General features: G+C 49.0%; 8 protein-coding genes across 8 annotated transcripts; 3 read left to right on the top strand and 5 right to left on the bottom strand.

The window, feature by feature from the left end:
* Window positions 1–373: 373 nt before the first annotated feature.
* N7516_007976 (uncharacterized protein) lies at window positions 374–1,777 on the top strand (the record flags this gene model as incomplete). The annotated part of the gene is made up of 1 exon (XM_057220696.1): window positions 374–1,777. One exon carries the CDS (start codon window positions 374–376, stop codon window positions 1,775–1,777), a length of 1,404 nt encoding a protein of 467 aa, XP_057070968.1.
* A 428-nt stretch (window positions 1,778–2,205) lies between these two features.
* On the bottom strand, window positions 2,206–5,011 carry N7516_007975 (putative arsenite resistance protein Ars2; the record flags this gene model as incomplete). The annotated part of the gene is made up of 4 exons (XM_057220695.1): window positions 2,206–2,567; window positions 2,645–2,780; window positions 2,832–4,852; window positions 4,912–5,011. 4 exons carry the CDS (start codon window positions 5,009–5,011, stop codon window positions 2,206–2,208), a joined length of 2,619 nt encoding a protein of 872 aa, XP_057070967.1.
* Window positions 5,012–5,155: 144 nt separating this feature from the next.
* On the bottom strand, window positions 5,156–5,335 carry N7516_007974 (uncharacterized protein; the record flags this gene model as incomplete). The annotated part of the gene is made up of 1 exon (XM_057220694.1): window positions 5,156–5,335. The coding sequence occupies one exon, from the start codon at window positions 5,333–5,335 to the stop codon at window positions 5,156–5,158; it is 180 nt and encodes a 59-aa protein (XP_057070966.1).
* A 1,128-nt stretch (window positions 5,336–6,463) lies between these two features.
* On the top strand, window positions 6,464–7,616 carry N7516_007973 (uncharacterized protein; the record flags this gene model as incomplete). Its single annotated transcript, XM_057220693.1, has 2 exons — window positions 6,464–6,509; window positions 6,730–7,616. 2 exons carry the CDS (start codon window positions 6,464–6,466, stop codon window positions 7,614–7,616), a joined length of 933 nt encoding a protein of 310 aa, XP_057070965.1.
* A 2,129-nt stretch (window positions 7,617–9,745) lies between these two features.
* On the bottom strand, window positions 9,746–10,828 carry hapB (CCAAT-binding transcription factor subunit HAPB; the record flags this gene model as incomplete). Its single annotated transcript, XM_057220692.1, has 1 exon — window positions 9,746–10,828. One exon carries the CDS (start codon window positions 10,826–10,828, stop codon window positions 9,746–9,748), a length of 1,083 nt encoding a protein of 360 aa, XP_057070964.1.
* A 4,127-nt stretch (window positions 10,829–14,955) lies between these two features.
* On the bottom strand, window positions 14,956–15,364 carry N7516_007971 (uncharacterized protein; the record flags this gene model as incomplete). Its single annotated transcript, XM_057220691.1, has 3 exons — window positions 14,956–15,065; window positions 15,124–15,206; window positions 15,264–15,364. The coding sequence occupies 3 exons, from the start codon at window positions 15,362–15,364 to the stop codon at window positions 14,956–14,958; spliced, it is 294 nt and encodes a 97-aa protein (XP_057070963.1).
* A 542-nt stretch (window positions 15,365–15,906) lies between these two features.
* Window positions 15,907–16,215, bottom strand: N7516_007970 (uncharacterized protein; the record flags this gene model as incomplete). The annotated part of the gene is made up of 2 exons (XM_057220690.1): window positions 15,907–15,949; window positions 16,049–16,215. The coding sequence occupies 2 exons, from the start codon at window positions 16,213–16,215 to the stop codon at window positions 15,907–15,909; spliced, it is 210 nt and encodes a 69-aa protein (XP_057070962.1).
* Window positions 16,216–17,417: 1,202 nt separating this feature from the next.
* On the top strand, window positions 17,418–22,388 carry N7516_007969 (kinesin-3 motor protein uncA; the record flags this gene model as incomplete). Its single annotated transcript, XM_057220689.1, has 2 exons — window positions 17,418–17,481; window positions 17,548–22,388. The coding sequence occupies 2 exons, from the start codon at window positions 17,418–17,420 to the stop codon at window positions 22,386–22,388; spliced, it is 4,905 nt and encodes a 1,634-aa protein (XP_057070961.1).
* Between the last annotated feature and the right edge of the window lie 329 nt (window positions 22,389–22,717).

Genomic DNA, 22,717 nt, shown 5'->3' with positions numbered 1-22,717 from the left:
ATATGAATAGACTAGAATAGACCTACTTAAGTAACTAACTACTAGGAAATATCCAACAGCTTACAGACTCGACGCGTTAATACGGTCATGACAATTAGAGGTACATAACTAGTACTACCTTCAACCCCTATTGTCACACTAAAAGTCAAGTATCCTGAAAGTACCAGGTACGTGCGAGGTTAGTGTGATCAGTCGAGTGGGCTGACCAATCATTTCGTCCAACCGCCCAAGACGAACTCCCAGTCACATCCAATAGTCTCTCCCATATTGAATATCCAGGACATATCCTCAGTGACAAATACTATGATCCCCGACCCTGATCTCACTAGTGCGCATCGAATATCACAATGGGCGTTCCAATAAAAACGGAAACATGATCCAAGCTCCCGACTCCCAGATTCTAGTGCACATCACCGCACCAAGCACCGCCCAAGATGATGCCCGCTATAGGGCCCAAGTCGCCGCCATCCTGGACTTCGAGTGTGCCTCACGCCACCTACTGATCGAAGAAAGCAACACCTCACCTCCCACCAGTGTAGACACCACGCACTTTCTCTCCGCGGGTGCCGCCGTGCAGTCCTCGGCGTCCCCGACGACTCAACACGAGGTTTCGCCAATACTGCGGGAGGCGCCCCGGCCCGCATACACGACCTTATTATCCTCGGATCATCGCTTGCTCCCTGAGAAAGATAGCCCAGCTCCACGCAAGCACATCATCTCAAATCATTCCGACTCCCTAGAATCCCTCATCAGCGTCATCCCAGACTCCCAGCCCGAGATCGCCCAGGAACTAGTTCGCGCCGAGCAATCTCGTGCAGAACTATCGCCTCCATCGCAGCTCGCTCCACCTCCCAAAAGACCTCGCACAGCCCCGGCCTCGCCGGATCCGGCTCAACCGCTTTTAATTGCAGATGCTCTTGCAGCAGACCAGCCCTCTGTATCTCACGGCGTCATCCCCATCGAGAATAAACAGTCCATCCCAACTGACATCCCCACTGGTCTCCCTGAAATCCCCATCCAAATATCCAGCTCAGATAAAGGAAAAGATCCAGATGTCCCCATCCCTCATACTACCATTCCCTCACATCACATTCCCGCAAACACCCCATCCCCATCCCAAACCCAAACCCCGAATCACATCAATCTATCCACCCTCCCTCTCGAAATCCACCCCCCAAGACCACCAATCTCCACAGCCCCTTTCACCACCCACATAACCCCAACCCTGTCAATGCTCACAGAGCGTCTAAACCCAGCACGAACCTACAAGCCAACCACACAAACCCGTCCCCTCGACCCCCTAGAACGGGGCTATTGGCTCGTGCACCTCGCTGTCGAGGAACCCCGAAGCCTAGAGCGGACTGCAGCCGATCTTGCAGATCAAAACCCAAACCCCGAATCTGGAACCACTAATGCCACTCAAAACCCAACTTCAAGACCAAGGTCAAGGTCAAAGTCAAAGTCAAAGCCAAAACCAAAACCAAAAGAGATCATGCGGACATGGCCTTGGCCGCTCTTTCATGCCTTCTGGTCTTTCCTCTCAGACTTCGTTGGTAGGGATGGCCGTGCGGGATGGGGCGTTTGGTGTATTCTTGAGGCTGCGGAGGCCCCTTCAACGCTCTCGTCTGACACGCACGTCTCTCTTAAAGTCTATGCGTGGGGTGAGGTTGCTATGCATGTTTACCTTCTGCTCTTCTTGGCGAGTGAGCGGCGGATTCGTGGGATGGGTGTTCAGTGGCGGGATGCGGGGGAGGAGGTTGTTATCCAGATGCCGTAGGAGCTGGTCGTTGCTTAGGAAGTGTGTTTGGCCAGGGGATTTGGGCCGTGGTTAATATTAGATTGGATTGGAAATTGTAAACTTATAATAACGATACCCCCATACGCATTGCAATGAATGTCGTTTGATATTTTTGAAATCTTCAATTTCATATTTCAATAGAAGGGTTATTGTACATGCTGGAAAATAAAGAAAGAAGGAAATTCCGTTGGGGATGATAAGATGATAATAAACAACAAGGAGATAAAAATAAAAGCCATGTTTTCGCAAGTAAAGATCAAATGAAAATGATTGAATTCAATAAATGAGCAAGTTGGGAGTCAGCGAACCTCCGACGGTCCCTCCGATGCGCCAGGTCGCCAATTGGAGGAAAAGGAGGGGAAAAGAATAAGAGGAAAACACAAGAGCGAAAGATGTGATCAGATCAACTAGTACTGCAATTCGCCACTGCCAGATGCGTCGACTGCATCCAGATCCTCGTAGCTCTTCAGGCTGCGACCCTGGACGGCTTCGCGCGGCGCCATGGGACCTCCGCTGGAAGAGTCTGGGAATGAGTTGGCGGCGGCCATGTTGGCGGCGGGGTGGCCAGCTGGAATGCTGACACCAGGAGGCGGGAGACGACCACCACCATACATACCAGGCATGCCGCGGGGAGGGCTCAGTCGGCCGTTGCCGTTGAATCGGCGACGGTCGTACGGACCGGGTCGGTTGTTGCGATTTTGGCCGCGACGCATAGGTCCGGGCTGGTGCAGACCACCGTCGTGTCCCATTGCGTTTCCATTCCAGCCGCCTGCGTGTGCACCCATCATGCCGGGCATTCCACTCGGGGGAAGGTAGGCATGTTTCCATTGGGGGCATAGGGCAGACCGGCAAGGCTGAATCCACGAGGAGTGCCGGTGTGGCCTTGTCCGGAGCCAAGGGGGAAGTGACCGTTGCTGTTGGCATCGGACCGGGATGGGGCAATGCGTGCTGGGTCCAAGACATATGCGTTCACTAATGCGAGCTGTGACAATTGTTAATAACTGGGAATCCTGTTGGACGGTTGCACACTTACATCGTTCTTGATGCCCTCAAACCACTCTGCATGGCGCTTTTCGATGTGCTTGCGCCAGAAGGCTTCGGCCTTGAAAAGCTTAGTACATTCAGGCGCCTTGCACCGGTACTTGGAGTCGTCCTCCTGCTTCATATACTTCAGAAGTTCATCCTCAAGCGCCTGGTCAACGGGCTTGCCGCCGAGCTTGCTGAGATCGACGCTCTCCGGCTCTAGGATCTGCAGCAACTTGTCTTCAAAGGTCTTCACCCAGTTAAAGGCACGCTGCAGTTGCTGTTCAGACTTGGAACCATGGCGCTGTCCGCGCTTCTCCTGAACAGGCGAAGAGAGGTCTTCTCCTTCCTCACTGGGTTCCTTCTTCTTAGCCGGGAATGGCTGGCCAAGAGCGCTGGCTCGGGCCACTTCCTTAGCCTGGCTGGAAAGTCCGGTGCGTGGACGGCGAAGGTGTCCACCGGGGCACTTGCGGCCAAGCTCGTGAACTGAGTCACTTTCAAAGACACAGAAGAAGCAGAAGTTGTAGACCCGGCGCAGGTATTCAACAATCAAGTCCAGCTTCTTCTTCTTAACTGCAAGTTCCTCATCGTCCACATCCTCTTCCTCGGGAATTTCCATCTCTTCACCTTCTTCAATCTCGCCTTCGTCCCCTTCATCGCTGTATCCGTTTCTCTGCTTCTTCGCGCTGACTGGTCCCGTAGCCGGGGGCTGGAGCTCTCCTTTGCCACGCATGTCATCAACATACTCGTCGATCTTGGTGAAACCATCCACGACGATATTCATCTCGGAGTCCAACTTGGAAGTCAAACGTTTGGCCAGCTCGAGATCACGATCAATTCGCTCAGGCGCGGAGAACAGGTCCCAGAGAGCCTTCTTGCGCGGCTGGGCAGGGGGAACATGGACTCCCACGTGGCAAACAAAGTCCCCATGAACGGGATCATGGATGGTCTTGTCATTAACAGCCTCGAGCGCTTTCTCGGCCGGGCTGGTTGTGACACCACCATTTGCACTTCCGTCATGGTCCATATTTTCGAATTCTTCATCGCGTCCATCTCCGCGCTCCACTGTGCTGGTGTTTGCGGAAGGATGCAACATGATCCATCCCATGCGATGGAACTTCTTGGAGGGATTCGGGTCACTGAGGCTGAGGCCCTTGAAACCTCCATCTTCCTCGCCGAGATGTTCCTTGCAGAACTCCTCGATCTTGCTGCGGCTGACGTTTGGTGCAAGGGTTTTTATAAGGAGCGCGGGTTGCGCAAGAGCCTCGTCGCGAAGGTCTCCGCCACGGACTGGAAGTAGGTCAAGCACTCCCATAGTCTCAGCGGTAGCCGTAGTCTCGCCTTCCTCCTTCTCAACTACACCACCGGCACCATCGCTATCGCTCTTGTATATGCCTTCAAGGGTAAAGTCCTTGAAAAGGTCGTTGTCCATATCATGTTCCCACTGTTCAAACGCTCCTTGTCGAACCGCCATGAGGCGGGTGCGAAGAGGATCTCTGACTTCAGGAACATAGCGTTCTTTGAACCACTCCTCATTCCGGTGCTGCTGGACGAACAGCCTGGCCAGTCGAATTTGCAGATCAACCTTGTATGTATCATAAGCTGCTTGGATTTGAGCACGCTCCTTTTCACGATCTTCGCGCGCCTCGCGTTCGCCCTTGACTCGACGACCGCCGTTCTTGGCGCGCTCTTTCTCCTCATTCACGGATTCCTCCAATCTCCACCACTCTGCAAACCAATTAAATCCGACTTGGAAATCGAGGGTAAGAGGGTTAGGCATAGGGTTGGTCGGAATAGGACGCTTGCCGCCGCCACCTCCACCACCACCACTTCCGTCTTGTCCGGGCACATAGCGGTCGATGTTTGCCACCATTGGGGAGGGGGCACGACGGCGATCCTCGCGCTCTCGGGCAGCATGCTCCCGAGAATTGTTGTAAAAGTCTTCGCGGTGAGAACGACGCTCCGAAGGCTCGTACCGGTCAATCACGGGCGAGCGGGAGCGCGGCCGTACACGTCGTCGATCTTGAGAAGCTGGTCACATGAGTCAATTTCGCCCACCTCGCTCTACGAATATTCAATAATAGACTTACCGGGCGACCGGCGCCTGTATGATTCCCCTGAGGCTCGTCCCGTAAAGGAATCCAACTCACGGCTCCTTCCGGGAGATCCATAACCGTCGTAGGAATCCATTTTTCTAAACCTTCCGGGATAGTATATTCAATCGCCTTCGCTGCAATCGATGTATTGATAGGCCAAGGACTCAGCCCAGGTAGATAAAAGTGCAGCGGAACAGTCTGCGTTGGTGGATCAGGGAGTCGGGAACCGCAGGGTGAGCTAAGATTTGGTATCGTCAACATCTGACCAAGCAACTTCATGGAGCGAAATAGCGATGGTGGCGGCTGGGCAGTTCACGAGGAATAACATAGGCAGGGGTTGAGGGAAAAGAGAGAGAGACAAGAACACACTGCCGCTGGCGACATGTCCGCCCCGGAACTTGGCAGGGGGTTGGAACATGTTTGCAGCAGGTGATTTCGGATAGCAAAGAGAAATTATGAAGAAGGCTGCTGGACAAAGCCCATGCTATTATGCATATAAGGAGTCATAGCCCACAAAGTCCAGCAATGCGCAGCTGGCGCCACGGCTTAGAATGGAAGAAAAGAAGATGAAGCAGGGGAATGGAAAAGCAGGGTCAGAGGAGCGGAGGCTGATAGAAAGAGAAAGGGCAAGGGAGAAAGCCAAAGAATAAACAGAAAGCGAATTGGAGAAAGAAGAGGGCCACCTACAAGAAGCCTCGAGCGAAACACGACAGTTGGCGATAAAAGGAAGAAGCCGAGAAGGCGGACGAAGCTGGAGAGAGCTGGGTGCTTAGCCGAAAAGGGTATAGCGGCACGGGGATGACTGACATCCGCTGATTGGCGGGTTCTCAGGAAAAGGTCCAGATGACAATTGCCCTAACTTGGCAAGTTGAGTTGGGAATTTGGAAGTCGGAAATAAAACGAGAAGAGGAGGGGAAAGAACAGGACAGGTTGCTTCAAGTGGAAAAAGTGTGAGTCGTGTCAGCCAGTCCAATATGAACGAACTATAACATCCCGTAACAGCCAAGATGCCCGGATACTTCAATTGTGTCGATAATTTACTACTACCAATGGATGATTTACTTCATGGAAGGCTACTTCGGTGTTGTGTGACTCAATTCCACTCAATAGCCTATCAATCTTCCCATTTTTCCTTAAGCCCCTCCTCGTTTATGTCGATTGCCAGGTCACTTTTCGCTTGACTACATAGCTAGCGCCGGCAAACGAATTGATACATCCATACATGGATCCCTAGGACACGGAGGAATCAAATATGGCCCTTTCCTTTTTACTTGTTCTTTAGGGATTATGTACATACATCTTATGAATATGTAGAAAAGTCTGTGTAAAATGTCCAATTGCAATGACCACTTGTATAGCAGGTCTGTATAATTCTCAGAACCCTCGGTGTTCTCATTATAGATCGATACGTATTCATTGCAGCGAGACTTAGTATGGCGGGAAACGCCTAGATGGTATTCGATCTTGAAAGAATATTCGTTTTAGACAGTCAGAGCTTATTGGCCTAATCAGTATCAAACAGAGAAGGTCAGTTTCACTGGTGTTAATGTCCACTCGTGGTAAACCTCCTACACGTTTTGATGGAAAACTCAGTACGTAAGGTTATGCCGAAGTACACCGGCCTACAATATACCCAAGACTCAACAAGAACAGGACCTTGGGTATACTTTCCTCCCAATCCTGACAGATGACACGTACAAAAAGATAAACAAGAAAGAAAACCCCGCTGTGAGAGCTCAACTGTTTCCCCACAGGTTTTTCCCAAACACAATATCTGATAGGGCCGATGCTAACCGCTGATTGGTTGATCAGAACCACGACGCCCGCCAAATCACACCAGCATAACACGCCACATTTTTTACCTACGATCGAACGACCATGTCGGGTCTATTCAGCTCTCGCTGGGCACCCGGATCCGGGGGAAACGATACCCAGCGAGTCAAAATACGTCCCAGCACTGGCCCTCGCCCTCTAATAACTCCAATACCGGTAACAGCAGTATCCGCCCGGCGACTATCACATCCCAAGATGGTCGTTTGCTGCCGCCTGCCGAGGAATTGGCACGATTTATGAAAATTGTCGCTAGGCTGAGATGGAAACTTCCATTTTTAGCAGAAGGATACCGTCTTGCAACATTGGAAATCAGTGATGTGGTATCGGCAGACATAATCGCCCACGCGGAAATAATGTTCAAGATTGATTTCCATGAATATTATGCTCTGCTTGAACGTGCTATTGTCCATTTACTGGCGGTTTTCAATATCTCGGTCACATCCTCGCCTCGGGGACCACTAGATAATGGGAATGGTGTCGGTCGGCCTGTTGGTATTCATCGATACCATGCCAATGTGCTAGAGGCTTTGCGGGAGCAGTCAACCCCACTATCCCCAGTTCTTGGCAGTGGTGCTGTTTATCTACAATTACAAAAGGCCAAGGAATTACGGAATAGATGGAAAACTGCCGATCGGACTACGGAAGAGAGAGAAAAACAAGGCGAAAGGAAAGATGTTGTGACGCTTGCAAGTTTTGACTTCGAGGGGATCATCTCTGATATCTTTGGTGGATTAGAAGAATCATATGTTCGGGCAAAGGAGCATGTCGACAAGTGCATCCGTCCAGATGAGGTCACTGGAGAGGGGACAAATACCGAAGCGGACTGGGGATTCATGGTCGATGCCATGGATTGGGAAGCCGTATGAGAACTGGTGAACTGCAGAATTTATGGCCAGCAACTATTCAACGGTGTTATGGATGTATTTGTTGCTGGCATCTGGTGTCAAAGTCGCCATGTTCGATACCCAAGTGCAGACTTTCATGGCTATGCAGATCTCTATTGACACTTCACGCCTGGTCCAATCATGACTTTTGTGTCTCCCAGGTCTTGTTAATGTGCCTTGCGCTTGACATTTGCTGTTTTCCCTTGCTACTTTGGTCGATTGGAAGGTTCCCAGGTTGCACGGTATTCAAGCGATTGAAATTGAAGGAGAGATGTTCCAGCAACATGAAAACTTCTTCAGTTGACCCCAGAGCAACAGGAAGGACTTTACCTCCTCCTTATCCCTTTTCTTGATACGTTCCATGTTCCAATCAAACACCACTCCTAGCTTTTCCAGGTGGAAGCAAGACTCAGTATTTCTGATTCCCATCTGGTCACTACATTTGTGTACTTCTCCTATGAATCCTTTTACCTCCATATGTCTCTTCCATATACCCCTTTTTATCGCACCCTCTATATCTCAACTTCCCTGTTGTGACCCAATACTAGAGCTTGGTGGAACAGAAGAGCACACCCGGACTCAAATATAAAAAGATTCGAACTAGTAAACAAAGTAAGAGTTCAGCATTCTCATGTCTCGATTGTTGCAATTCATCCTGTTAATGCCAGAAGGGGGTGGAATAAGCATCGTCTGGCAACATGGCAAACAACAGAAACCAAACCTGATCAGGTCGCCTCACCGTCGCTAGACCTGTAGACCTATGCAATATCCAACCAATCAAGCATAATCCCCGTATGATCTGTACTTTGTTCCCATCCTAAAGTGTCCTGACCCACATAGTCATGTCCACCTAGGCACTCAGCATCATATGTTGTACATATGCGCCAATGATGGTCAATGGATCTTATTTCTAGTCTCAGGGGTTGAGTTATGATATCACAGAATGATATTAGGTAGGAATCTGCTCTTTCAAGACAGATTACATTACCTAGGTACATATACGCTCATAGCTTACTATCAACCAAAACCATCCTATTTACCACGGAGGAACACGAATCTGGAGAATCCTACAATACATACAAAGATCGATAAAGACAACAAAATAGTGCATGTATAAGTATCAGCACAATATATCCATAAATTCAGAATCTACAATCCAATTTCCATCTTTGTCCTTCATCGCCTTGCCAAATCCAAAACCAAACCACAAAAAGAACCTAAGGGGAAAAGGAGAAAAACAGAACATGAGTACTAAAATTCAAATGATATTCATAACAAACCAGTCTTCCGAAACCCGATATCTGTTTTTCCAGTGATGGAGACCCTCTCTAAAATTTCCAGCCGGAGACCCATAAACCCGCAACACGAGACACCGAAACCGAATGAAAGGAGAAAGAGTAGAAAATGGGGAATGTAGGAGGAGAAAAAGAAGATGAAAGAGATTGCCAGAAGCATATTCATAGTAGAAACACGGAAGTAGATATAAGCATGGGGACAGGAAGATGGAATATTTAGCGAGTTGCTATCTGTCGAAAATTATGAGGTGGCATATCAAGCACAACCATGTAATGCCCTTAAAAAGGCCCTACATATATAATATGAGGGCCGACAGGCAAGACAATTTCAGGCAGAGTAAAGCAAAGCATGCTATCTCTCCAGTCTCACATATCACTTTCAAGGGAGAAAGTGCAGATGCTTGGAACGGTCATTCTTGTACAAAGTATCTCCCACGATTTGAGGGAGTCACCATTGAGGAAGAGGATCGAGGATATAACATAGGCAAGAGGGGGAATGAAGAAGAAATAAATCGTCCCAGCATGGCGAATATCAACAGACATCAGGGGCAAATGGGGGTAAGATAGGTGAAAAACAAAAACACATCAGACAAAAAAACACGTAAGACAAAAGCATATCAGACAAAAGCACATCAAATGGGGCATAGAGCATAGAAAGGGGGGCATCCATACACATCGCTCGCTAGAGAAAAGGTCCAAGACATCCATCCATAAAGCCGTGACGACAAAAGAAAAACAAAGAAAATTCAATACCGCAAGTCACCTCAGCAGGACGTGATATACCGTTCACGGTCTTGTGGGTGAAAATGAGCGCGATTAGCCGTCCTCATCCGAGGCCTCGGCGGAGTCCCCCTCGCTTCCGTCGGCGCTGGCGTTGGCCTTCGTTTTCTTGGAAGAATTCGAGCCGTCGCCGTGGACTTCACTTGACTTGCGCTTCAGACTGCCACCGTTCTCGGTTGGCAACGGCTTGCTAAGATCCTCAAAGGTAACAGGCTGACCCGTTACTTCTTCTCGCTTCTCCATGGCAGCCACTTCATCTGCAGTCAGGAAACGTCCACCGGGTCCACGGGGTCTTCGCATGGCGTGGTTGTGTCGTGACTCGTGCAGATAAGGCTTGCGCCCCTTTGATGTCAAACGTAGCTGCTCCTCGAGCTTTTGTCGGGCGACGCGGCGCTTCAAAATCCGGTGAAACTGCTTGGCGTTCACATATAGTGGCGACTCTTCTTGATTGCCGCCGGGTACCATGTCGGGTGAGGGCTGGTTCTGTTGTACGGGAGCCTGGGGAAGTGGTGCAGCAATGGGGGTCCGGCCGACATGGCTCATGACGGGCTGTGCGCTCTGGACGTTGGGGCTACCGACATGGCTCATGCGACGTTGAAGTTGCTGGTTTGGGGGCATCTGAACCTGCGATCCCATTGGAGGCATCTGGTTTTGCATCTGTGGGGGGGAACGGGGGTCACGGTCCTGCTTCATTTGCATGCTCGCCATGCGCGGTGAGGCTCGGGAGCCCTGAGACATCTGGCCGGCCATGGAGTCCTGGTGAAGAGGATAGAACTGCCCAGACGCAGCTGCAGTAGCCATCGCAGCAGCCTGCGTTGGCGAAATGCCGTAGCCCTGAGCCATGGGCGCGGGGACACCATAGCCCTGGGGAAAGTTCATTTGTTGATGAACAGCTCCGGGTCCATTCTGTGCTTGTTGATAATGAGGTTGCGACGGAACAATGGGAGAGGATTGGTGGGTTGAGTGAGGTTGGATGGGTGCCTGGGCGTTAGTAGGCGAGGCCATCGACCCAACAGGAGGACCGGCGTTTGGTGGCCCGGTTTGATAAGGACCGGGGATATGAGTGGGAGCATGTGGGTGTTGCCCGTGGGCTTGTTGATATTGAGGAGGATATTCCATGCTGGCGGGGTTGCAATAAGTGGATCTTGTCACACTACAGGGTGCGGCGCCGATTCAGTGGATCGATCTGAAAATGGCAGCTTAAATGGAGATCACCAATTAGACCCAAAGGATTGTTTTGGGGTGGTAGGTCAAATATGTCAAAAGTTGACGGCGACGTTTGTTTGGTAGATGTAATAAAGCGATATCGCAGAGCGCGCGCAATGAGGGACAAGAGTCACCACAAGTGCTGGGGTAGGTGACTGATGATTCGACGAATAGTCTGCAGGCTCGGGGCGTCGCGTCAGCAGAGCGCATCGCCGAGCGGTCACTGGATTGGCGGGTGGGGGTATGGGGAACCAAAAGAACACAACTGGGACCAGGCACGTACCTTAAATTGCAGGCGCGTTCTGATATTGCTGTGTGTTTCGTCAATAAACACTCTCGGGTCGACCTCTTGTGTCGAGAGTAATCCCGAACGGCTTGCGGAGGGTTTTGGTTTTGTGCAAAGTTGTTTACACCCACAGTCGGGTGTAACGTGGTTGGGCTGTGATGCAGCGGTGCCGGGGTACCTCAACTAGATGTCGGTTTGATGCGCTGTCAAGTCAGAGCAGACCTGATGATGGCAGATGTGGAGACTACGCAGTGTATTTGAAGCACGGTCGACAGGATACCTCATTCATGCAGTTCTGAGACCTTGCTCTGCCACGTCCAGCGTAGGATTCGGGCGGTGCTAACAGCCTCGACTTGCGACAGATAACGCCTGGGCGTTGATGTCAGAATGCGCCTCACTAAGGCTCCACGCACCCAACACTATGGGCTAGTATTAGCATTTTTAACCTTTCATCCAATCAACGCGATGAAGCAACGACCAATGCGCTGTTCAATACAGAGGGTTCAAGTGGAGGGGGTTTGGGAATCCGGGGCGGGTTAGACCGGTCAGGGTTGAGAGGGGAGAATGTATGCGTTGGCAAGGCGGGAATTGAGCTGCAGCTGGAAACGTACCTTGTCGATCGAATTCTGCAGAGTAGAACAAAGTGAAGATTGGAGTAGTTTAAACAGGCCAAAGCCAAGGAAATCAGGTTGCGCGAATCTATGTCATATGTTAGATGCAACTGGATACCCACGAGGAAGGTATAAATGAGACGCGTGCAGATTGGACGAGAAGAAACATGAAACGCAATCGCGCGCATAGGTAAAATCAGAAGAGCCAATGGGAGAAGGAATAGCAAGGATAGGTCAAAGTGAAAATGAGTGTGTTTTGGTTTAGCACGCGTTGTTTTGCCACGAGATAAGCAAAAGCGCGCGCAACGTGGGATTGGAGCTTAGCGATTACCTTAATAGGCACGGCAGAAATAGATAGGATAATCACCGGGGGGTTATAAGGTGACTTTCCAATCCCAAGCAATCAAGGGATCCCAGGGTAGAAGATGATTTGACCAGAGGGGAGAGAGGGGGGAGATGGGAATCGTGCCAACGAGAGAGAAGGCGGTGGTCCTGTGGGAGCCACTGATGTCAAGCCGGGCACTTCCGCCAAAGTTATACAAGGACCCGGCAGTAAGGCAATATAGACAGTACAGGAGGTATATAGGGATACAATTGTAGTTCAAATCATGTTAAAAAAAAAAAAAACAACAGGAATACAAAAGTGAATTGTGACATATGTTTTTACCCATGGAGAATTGTGATCAAAGATGAAAGGTCAAACAAAGAAAAACACAGGGGCAAAAAAAAGAAAAAGAAGCATACAATTGCCAGTACTAGAGTACAGTAATTGTGCTGTAGTTGAAGCAAATTGTATATCAAACTTACCCCAGTTATAGTATCGAGACCAATAGAGAAGGAATGACCTTATGCAAGGCAGGGTTTCACCAATAATGATGTAAAAAGGGGGGAGATGATACTGTGCGATTGGAGGATGAACTGGAGATGGCGGGCAACCAACGAGAAGAGGCAGAGGGAAGAAAGGCGAGGAAAAAGGGCGGATGGGGCAGTTTTGTAGGCGATTGACTGGCTGCCGACTGAGCGACCGCCTTACTCCCCGCTGCTGAGGTCGCCTTTTCTGCGATATTACACTAGATTACACCTCAATACACATCATTACTGGTTCATCAACCTCCATATCCGCCCAAATGGCCCCCAATGGTATCCCTATTACAATACTGTAATAACAACAAATCCGGCAGTCCCGAGTTCTTGTCATGTGCGACCCGAGACTATGACGCGTGGTCTGGAGGACGAGTATACCATCCTGCCCTTCCTATGTGTTTTTCCTTCTTTCAATCTTTTCTTACTGGACTTGATTTGGTTAAAATATAGCCATCTACTATATCTATGGATAACAAGTTACTCACATTATTCCCTTCTACATCCTACTATACTACCCTCAAAACCCCAAACCTGAGCATTAAATCATACTCCGTACACTTTCAGCTGCATCTGCATATCTGCCCACGCTATCACTCGCCTCATTCTCATTTTAATAATCGCCTCCTTTCTTTTTTTGGCCCTTTTTTTTTCCCGTCAGCTTGCTTTCTGCTCATGATTATCACTTCTAATACCCAAAAAGAATGTTTCGCCATTTCAGTTTGCTTTTTTCTACTCTCGGTGGACACCGCGAAGCTCGGCCGTGTGCCCTAGTTGGGGAAGTCTCCACCTAATGTCCCATTCGATCTGTGGCCCTTGCTTCAAAGCTCGTGCACGATGTACTCCGGGAAAAAAAAAAAGAGCTTCACAGACAGGATTTGTTCTAGTACAGCCTGTCATTCTCGGCACTTATGGTCCTCACGGGAGTGTGATGAGATCTCTTAGGTGGCGGCAATGGAATCATCTCCCCGGGCGGCAACATTGTAATTCAGACGGGAGTGACGACGTTATTTAGTACACAAGCCCGTCCATCTGGCGTGAGTCGGGAGGCCTGAGTATTTCATTATGTCGATTAGACATTCACTGAAAAACACGAGGTCTCCCTCTCTAGATACTCGCTTGGCGCATTCAAGTGTTTGCCTAGCCAAGGTCATGACGCAATCTAATTAACCCAAGTTCGTATCGCCAAGATAGGTACTCCGTACATTTGCAACCGTTAACTATTATCATTATGGTGGGTTGTTACTATTATTGAAAATCCAAACTGGCGGTCGAAACAATTCTGCTCACCGTAGATTTACCTCCGACTCAAATATCCACACCTCCAGAGCTCGCGTTTCGGCTTCGGATATATTTTCCCGTAAATCGCCTCTCGATTTCAATTATCAACCGATTTAGATGACAGAATGTTCTAGTGTCATACATATATATCTTCTATAGTCCCAGTTTAATCTCCACGTGCATTCTAGTCAACTTTAGTAGCTTCTCATGGGCCATTCAACGCAGGCGATAAATCAGGGCGATAATCCCGATTCGCAGAGATGGATGGGTCCGATCTCCGGACCATGAAACATCCCACGTGTGAGAAGCTTGACCGCTTGACTTCGGACCTTCAAGTTTTTATTTGTAGCCCTCGGTTCTACAATATTATACATAGGTAAAGTAGGTTCATATACTCCATATTATTGATAACTAATTCCCGTTTGATCCCTTTTTTTTTTGTGTCTGATTTCGACCGATAGTCGTGGCGTTGGTGCTGTAGCAACCCGCATTCCTCGAAAATATATATAGTAGTTACCTCCAATAACAACCATTGAAACACATAGTTACCTTCTAAATTCACAAATTTTATACAGGAAGGTGTCAGCTACTCTCCATTAAATAGAAGGCTAACCAGAGGAAATTTTAGAGCATCCCTTTTGTAGAGATAGAGAGAGAGTACAAAATATTGTGAGACTTTGGCCATTTCTTAAGTGGTCAGATTATTTTGTACATGCGCCAGTTCCGCGTAAATACTGGACGGGACATGATAACCACTCAATGCCAAAACAAGAGCAGCAGCTGTTCGCTTGCTGGCACGCGATAAATCATAGAGTACCAACGCGCTTACGATGTATACCAGCCATGCCGACCACAGTAATGATATTGAGCTACACTACACCAAAAAGTAAAAACTCGTCCGCCCCAATGTTATCAAAAAGCCAAAGGTCGCCTAAATGTACGTACGCCATACCTGTCTGTCCTTTTATCCAGCAAAATATTCAACTCCTGTGGCTATAGTATCACTTCGGGACCTTAGCCCCATCCTCCATCATATATACCTCCTGAACTATGGGCTTCCTGAGCACCCTGAGGGACTCCAAGATACTGCAGATCTTCTCCACAAAGGAGCCTGCAAGGCTTTTGTCAGCAACAGTGGATGGAAAACAGCTTGGGAGGGTGCTCAATACGTGGACGAGTTGCGCGGTATAGATCGAGCCAGTTTTCAGTATTCTGAGTTCGGCAAGCATCAGGCTGAGGCAGTTTTGGATGTCTAAATAGACAGTTATTGTTAATAACCTCCATGAAAAAGAGCAGTTCAGATACTTACCTGCGACGACCATAAACCACAGCCAATACTATAAACGAGATGGCGAGAGGGATGCCTATCCCAAGAGAAAGGCCAATAGCTAGGCCCTCGTTCACTGCCATTTTTGGGATTTGTGAACAGTTTTGGTAAATTTGGGATGTAGTGTTTCGGATACTTCGATTTGACTCGGTTTAGAGCGATAACTGTGATTAGTTATAGTACGGCCGAGAAGAAAGAATAGTATGTTGGATCAAATTGTGTAGAAGAAAGAAAAATCGATGATATCACATTTAAAAAATGTAGAGAGAGAAAGGCCGCGTCCGAAAAGGGATAGAACCTTGGAAGGGTTTGTCCCTGAACCTAGTTCAAATGGCTAAGGCACAAGCAGGCAAGGTTCTAAGTTATGTGCCTAGTACACAGATTGTGTAATTATTCCCATAGAAAACTAAGAGGCGCAAACGTAAAAGACAGGATATGTTGGGAGTAGAATATGTTTAGGCAAGAAGCAATTGGTTATTAACTCACTGGATCTAATATATCTAGCTAGATACCTAAGTAGAAGCAAAATATCATCCAACCCAAGCTTTATCATGTATCCTCATGTCCTTGCACTTATTGATGTCTTACATGCTGAGCCAAATATCCATCATTTGCGGTTATAGTATCACTTTGTAGGTGTTGCACATGATATACACTTCCGGAACAACCTGTTTCTTTTTTGAACTAAGAGCTTCAAAAATATCGCAGAGTTTCTGATCAAAAGTTCGTTAGTCAGAACATAACCATAGGTAACTTGGAGAACTTACTCTGCTGTGTTGCCTTTTGTGCTGAGCATATAGTGAAACTTGGCAGGTAGGGCTTCAGCCTCTGCTTTCCAGTGACTGGTACCTGCAATATTCTGATAGATATTCGTAGAAAGAGCAGCTATACATTTGCGTAGGTGACCGTTCTCTGCGTTAACATCATCAACCATTTTAGAAAGAGATTAAAAATCCACGAGCGATCTTTTGTTTTGTGTATTATTGCCTTGGTTTGTGTTCGTATTGATAATCGTGGCACGGCCCACCACCACCTGGTAGGTGGTGGTGGGCCGTGCCACGATTACCTGTGATTTCACTGTCCGATCTCTCGCATCATGGCTGCAGCTTGCGAAGTGTCTCGTGCTGGTCTATGATCTTGGTGTAGTTATCCAAGGTCGTCAAGAAGAGAACACACCACCCATCTTGTAGTGAGATAATTGATGTGGGACTTGACAGTTGGCGAATTAACTGACAAGATGTAAGGATATATGGAATGGTGAAATCATCCATGGGATTACATCTATGGATGTCATGGAAGAAAAATTGAAGGTCGCATCTAAATATGGCCAGGCCCTCTTAATGACTCTATTCTCGCCCACAAGAAGCTTGATATATGCATATAGCCACAACGTACGTACACAGTCACCTAAGAAGTAGCGACATAACTATCTATACGCCCCCTCAAGGACATGCTCTGGTTATGCAGAGAAAGTTTCTCTGTGCGGTTTATGTTTTTTACCGCTTTTGTAAAGATTAAAAAGACGTCCAAAAGAACCCAAGAATATGTCGGCGTCTGACATATAACGTCGCTAATATCGTGCTGGGGTAAAGAAATCAGATTATTAAAGTCCCACATCATCGAGGACAGAGAGGCCCCTTGCAGTCCACGGGCGGCGGTGGAGCGCTTACTCAGCATCACCCCCGGACCAAAGTGGCTTTTCCGCATCGTTGTTGACTCGAGACCGCAATCGCATTTTGTTTTGCTTGGTGCCTCGAGAAAACAGATACTGTGGCTGGTTTCACTCGGTGGCTAATTCTCAACGTTGCAAGACCCAGGCTCCCCGCACATTAGCAAACCTCCCCACAAAAAAAAAACATCACAGACGCGCAACATCAACATTGGACAGATACATGACGTCTTTGTTGACACCCACGGTTTCGAATCTCACTACGAACCACCTCCAAACGAGCACAAGCGATTTAGCTGTACTAAACTCCGCGCTCATTCCCCTGGGACAGATCTTCAGGCGGCGCTCCTCGCGGAGTTCGCGCATCGGTGTACCCCTGTCACCACTTACATCCCACCTACGGACTCCGGCTTCCATACACCTTCATTGTTGACCAACATCTCCCGTGCATGGGTTAGAGAGCAAAGATGGCTCCAGGCGGCGGTGGAAATATTAAAGTGGTGGTGCGAGTGCGGCCTTTCAATAGTCGAGGTGAGTAGATGTCGAGGGAGGGGGTCTCCATTGGACCTTAAGCTAACCAAATATGTCTCTATACAGAGATCGAACGAGGCGCAAAATGTATTGTGTCGATGAAAGGCTCGCAGACCGTGCTCACTCCTCCACCCGGCGCAGAGGACAAATCGCGGAAGGGTGGGAAGGGCGCTGTTGAAGGGAACAAGGTCTTCGCCTTTGACCGATCATATTGGTCCTTCGATAAGAAATCATCAAACTTCGCCGATCAAAATGACCTGTTCGACGATTTGGGTTCTCCGCTTCTGGATAATGCCTTCGGGGGTTACAACAATTGTATCTTCGCTTATGGCCAGACCGGTTCGGGAAAATCATACTCCATGATGGGTTATGGCAAAGAATACGGTGTGATTCCACGGATTTGCCAATCGATGTTCGAGCGCATAACCACGATACAGGCGGACAAGTTATTAAATTGCACCGTTGAGGTGTCCTACCTCGAAATTTACAACGAGCGGGTACGTGATTTGCTCAACCCGTCAAATAAAGGCAATCTGAAAGTCCGTGAGCATCCGTCAACGGGTCCTTATGTTGAGGATCTGGCCAAACTTGTCGTCGGCTCTTTCGAAGAAATCGAGAACCTGATGGACGAGGGTAACAAAGCCCGAACGGTTGCCGCGACCAGCATGAATGAAACCTCAAGTCGATCACATGCCGTTTTCACCTTGACTCTGACGCAAAAGAGACACGACAAAGAGACTTCGATGGATACTGAGAAGGTGTCGAAAATCAGTTTGGTTGATTTGGCTGGTTCAGAAAGAGCCAACTCGACTGGAGCCACCGGCGCGCGATTAAAGGAGGGTGCGGAGATCAATCGCTCATTGTCAACACTTGGTCGTGTCATTGCTGCACTCGCTGATGTCTCTGCTGGCAAGACTGCTGCGAGCAAGAAGAAGAATGCATCCATGGTACCATATCGTGATTCAATCCTAACATGGTTGCTAAAGGATTCTCTGGGTGGAAATTCCATGACCTCCATGATTGCAGCAATTTCTCCTGCAGATATTAACTTTGACGAAACTCTTGGTACTCTGCGATACGCCGACTCGGCGAAACGAATCAAGAACCATGCTGTTGTGAACGAAGATCCGAATGCACGCATGATTCGCGAACTCAAGGAAGAACTGGCACAGCTCCGATCAAAACTTGGAGGGGGAGTAGCACCAGGAGGAGCACCTGGCGCCATAGGAGGTGGTCTTCCCCAGGAGTACTATCCCCCAGACACACCGTTGGAGAAACAAATGGTCTCGATCCAACAGCCGGATGGAAGTCTCACTCAGGTCAGCAAGGCAGAGATTGTAGAACAACTCAATCAGAGTGAGAAGCTCTACAAAGATCTTAACCAGACTTGGGAAGAGAAGCTGCAGAATACGGAACTTATCCACAGGGAGCGCGAAGCAGCTTTGGAGGAATTGGGAATCAATATCGAAAAGGGCTTCATTGGAATGAGCACACCAAAGAAAATGCCCCATTTGGTCAACCTCAGCGACGATCCGCTTCTTGCGGAATGTTTAGTCTACAATATCAAACCTGGCACCACCACGGTCGGTCATATGGATCAAGGCCAAACCGTGGAGATCCGGTTGAATGGATCCAAAATCCTCGAGAAGCACTGCACGTTCGAGAATGCGGATAACATTGTGACCATTGTACCTGCCGAAGGTGCCGCTATCATGGTGAACGGCATGCGGGTTGACAAGCCCACACGACTGAAGAGTGGTTTCCGAATCATCCTCGGCGATTTTCATATTTTCCGTTTCAACCATCCTCAAGAGGCTAGAGCCGAACGTGTCGAGCAGAGCTTACTTCGCCATTCAGTCACTACAAGCCAGCTTGGGTCGCCGGCGCCAAACAAAACCCATGATCGAACTCTGAGCAAGGCAGGGTCTGACATGGATGGCGATTCATCCAGGGCGGATTCACCCATGCCATCACAGCGTAGCCGTGAGTCAGACTGGTTCTTAGCACGTAGAGAAGCTGTCAGTGCTATGGTTGGACCTGACCAGATCTCTAATTTGCCTAATGATGAACTGGACACACTATTGGAGGATGTACAGAAGGTTCGAGCTGGACGGCGTGGACTTCCAGAAGAGGAAGATTCCGACTCCATCAGCTCCTTCCCGATTAGGGACAAGTACATGTCCAACGGCACCCTCGACAACTTCTCCCTAGACACCGCTATAACCATGCCTAGCACGCCCCGACAGAATGACGACGATGAAGTCAATGGCGTTGCATCATTCAACCAGGCACGTCAAGATATGCAGCGCCAGCTGGATCGCCGCAAGGAAGAGTTCCAAGAAAAACTCAAGTCTGTGGGGGCTTCGTCTGATCCAGACTCACCGGAGCTACGCACAGAGAAGGAGCGTATGGAGTACGCTCTACGGACAGCTAAGGATGAATTCGAAGAGCAACTGCGCAAACAAAAGGAGACTTTTGAAACCCACATCCGAGATATGGGTAAGCCAGTTCCTCAAATTTTCGAAAATGGCTTTGCCAAGTTGGACGAACGCGAACTCGAAATCGCACGCTCAGTGTACAGGCACTGGTCTCAGCGAAATTACGTCCGAATGGCCGAGAAGATTTTGCAACATGCCTCCCTTTTGAAAGAGGCACAGATCATGAGCCATATTATGGACAAGCATGTGGTCTTCCAGTTCGCCATTGTCGACCATGGTCATAACATGGAATCGTCTTATGATCTCGTGTTGAACGGAATTTCCGGCGATGAAGACATCCTGCTTGATGAGGCCAAGAAGCCTTGTGTGGGCGTCCGAGTCATTGACTTCAAGCAGTGCGTGATTCACTTGTGGTCAATTGAAAAGCTCCAGCGCCGCGTCCAAGCCATGCGACAATTGCACCAATACATCGACCGTCCCGACTACATCCAACACTTCAAACTCGACAATCCATTCTCTGAACCTTGCTCACCCCAGTATTCTCTTATCGGTGATGCCGATATCCCGTTAACGGCTGTTTTTGAGACCCGTGTGCAAGACTTTTCCGTTGAGATGACCTCGCCCTATACCCAGAGTGTCATCGGAATCATTCGTCTCTCGCTCGAACCTTCCTCCGCGCAGGCGCCCTCTTCGACCCTGAAATTTAACGTTGTCATGCGGGACATGATCGGGTTCGCGGAGTGGGAAGGGTCTGATGTACATGCGCAGTTATTTGTTCCAGGTATCTCAGAGGAAGGAGGCGCAACTACAACTCAAATGATCAAAGGATTTGAGGACGGTCCGGTTCGCTTTGAAAGTGTGCACAGCATGAGCTTGCCGCTGTCAAGTCCACGGACAGCCGCATTGAAGGTCTGTGTTTATGCTTGTGTGACATCGGTTCATCTCGACAAGCTTCTTAGTTGGGATGATATGCGTGACTCAGCGGAGCCGTCACCGCAGAAACGAACTTCCCCTCGAATCGCAGAATCGGAATATTACTCAGAAGGACGTCATGACGTCTTTGCGAGAATTCAAATACTCGAAATGGCAGAATCCGGTGAATACCTCCCCGTGGAGGTTGTCCAGAGTAGCAGCCTCGATGCTGGGACATCCCAGCTTCATCAAGGATTGCAGCGCCGCATCTCAGTCAACATCACGTACAGCTCGACGGAAACTCTTCCGTGGGATGATATTAACAACATCCGCGTCGGTTCTGTTCGCCTCCTTGATCCTTGGGGCAAGATCCCAGATCAGGACTTCCAGACTCCGGACGTCCCCTTGAAGTTTGTTCAAGAACCAACGGTTAGGGAGAATGCCGACGGGACCTCTCATGTCACAATTGTCGGCCAGTGGGACTCAAGTTTACATGGATCTTTGTTGCTTGACCGAGTGACGGCCGAGAAGTACCGGGTTCAAGTGACTGTCCGTTGGGATCTTGTGTCCAGTCGCTTGCAGAACCCGGTTGTTTTCGAGGCAGACCAGACAATCCAGATTCAAGGCCGTACCTATGTCCGCCAACAGTCGATGTTCAAGCAATTCTGGAACTCGATTCGTGTTGTACACTCAACGACTCGCATGTACTCGTTGGTTATTCGGCCCATTTCAGCTAAGCGTGCTGCTGATCTGTGGCGTATGAACACACAAAATGACTATGTGAAAGGCGAGGAACTACTAAATACTTGGGCTCCTCGTAAGGTTTCTCTCGTGCGAGACTACATTGCCAACCGCAAGCGTCGGCAGCGTGTGGCAGAGCTTCATGCTGCCCGAGGCGCTCTAAGCGCGGGCTGTCTCATTCCATCGCTGGCTCGTAGTGGAAGGTCAACTCCAATGCGGGGCGCAGATCTCAATGAGCGCAAATCCAAACTTCTACGCAAGTACCTTGATCTATGGTCGCTCAAGCAGGACCCAACAGAGGCAATCCTCATCCGGAGTCATACCGAACCCCCTTCGGACGGAACGGCGCACATTAGAAATTCGGATGCGAACGGCCTCTCCGACAAACTATCCCTCAAACCTCGCTTCACAGCCACCATCCAAACTCTTCCCAAAGCCCCCGACGCCTTAAAAACGGGGTACGTGCTTACGCCCGATGATACCAACAACGTGTGGGTACGTCGTTTCCTGGAGCTCCGCCGGCCGTACCTCCACATCTACTCGGTCCCAGAGGGAGACGAGATCAATGCCATCAATCTCCGCAATGCGCGTGTCGATCATGCGCCGGACTTCGCAAGACTGCTAGAGGGTTCAGGAGCTGGAGCCGACCGTTCGCTGTCCGCCAAGGGACGACCGAATGTGTTTGCAGTCTATGGAACCCAGAACACTTTCCTCTTTGCTACCCGTACAGAGGCACAAAAGGTGGAATGGATCTTGAAGATAGATGAGAGCTACTTCAACAGCAACAGCCCCAGACCCCCCACCAATGGCGACTAATAATTCTTATTGGAATCTCTCACTAGTTGTGAGCGGACATGTCTGTGGACAAGCTTCAGCTTTGGGGCTTCCTCTGCTTCATTTCTTATGATATTACGGGTCTAAGTCTACATTTACTTTCTACTTTATTCTTTCGTTTTCCCATTTGCTTTCATGACCCGTTGAGATACCCCTTGAATATATCGACTCGCTGTGGCAATTTCCCTTTTATGTACATAATAATCCGATATAGTTGGGAATATAGATTCGACTGTGCACAGTTTCTTTCGCTTTGGTAGCTTTGATGCCTACATTTGTACCTGATAGACCAATATTCTGTAGTTAAACGA

This window comes from Penicillium verrucosum, assembly GCF_028828655.1.
Source record: "Penicillium verrucosum strain IBT 35672 chromosome Unknown utg000003l_segment0_segment0, whole genome shotgun sequence".
Lineage (NCBI taxonomy): Eukaryota > Fungi > Ascomycota > Eurotiomycetes > Eurotiales > Aspergillaceae > Penicillium > Penicillium verrucosum.
Note: the sequence above shows the minus strand (reverse complement) of the source record. Positions and strands in the feature narration are given on the sequence as shown.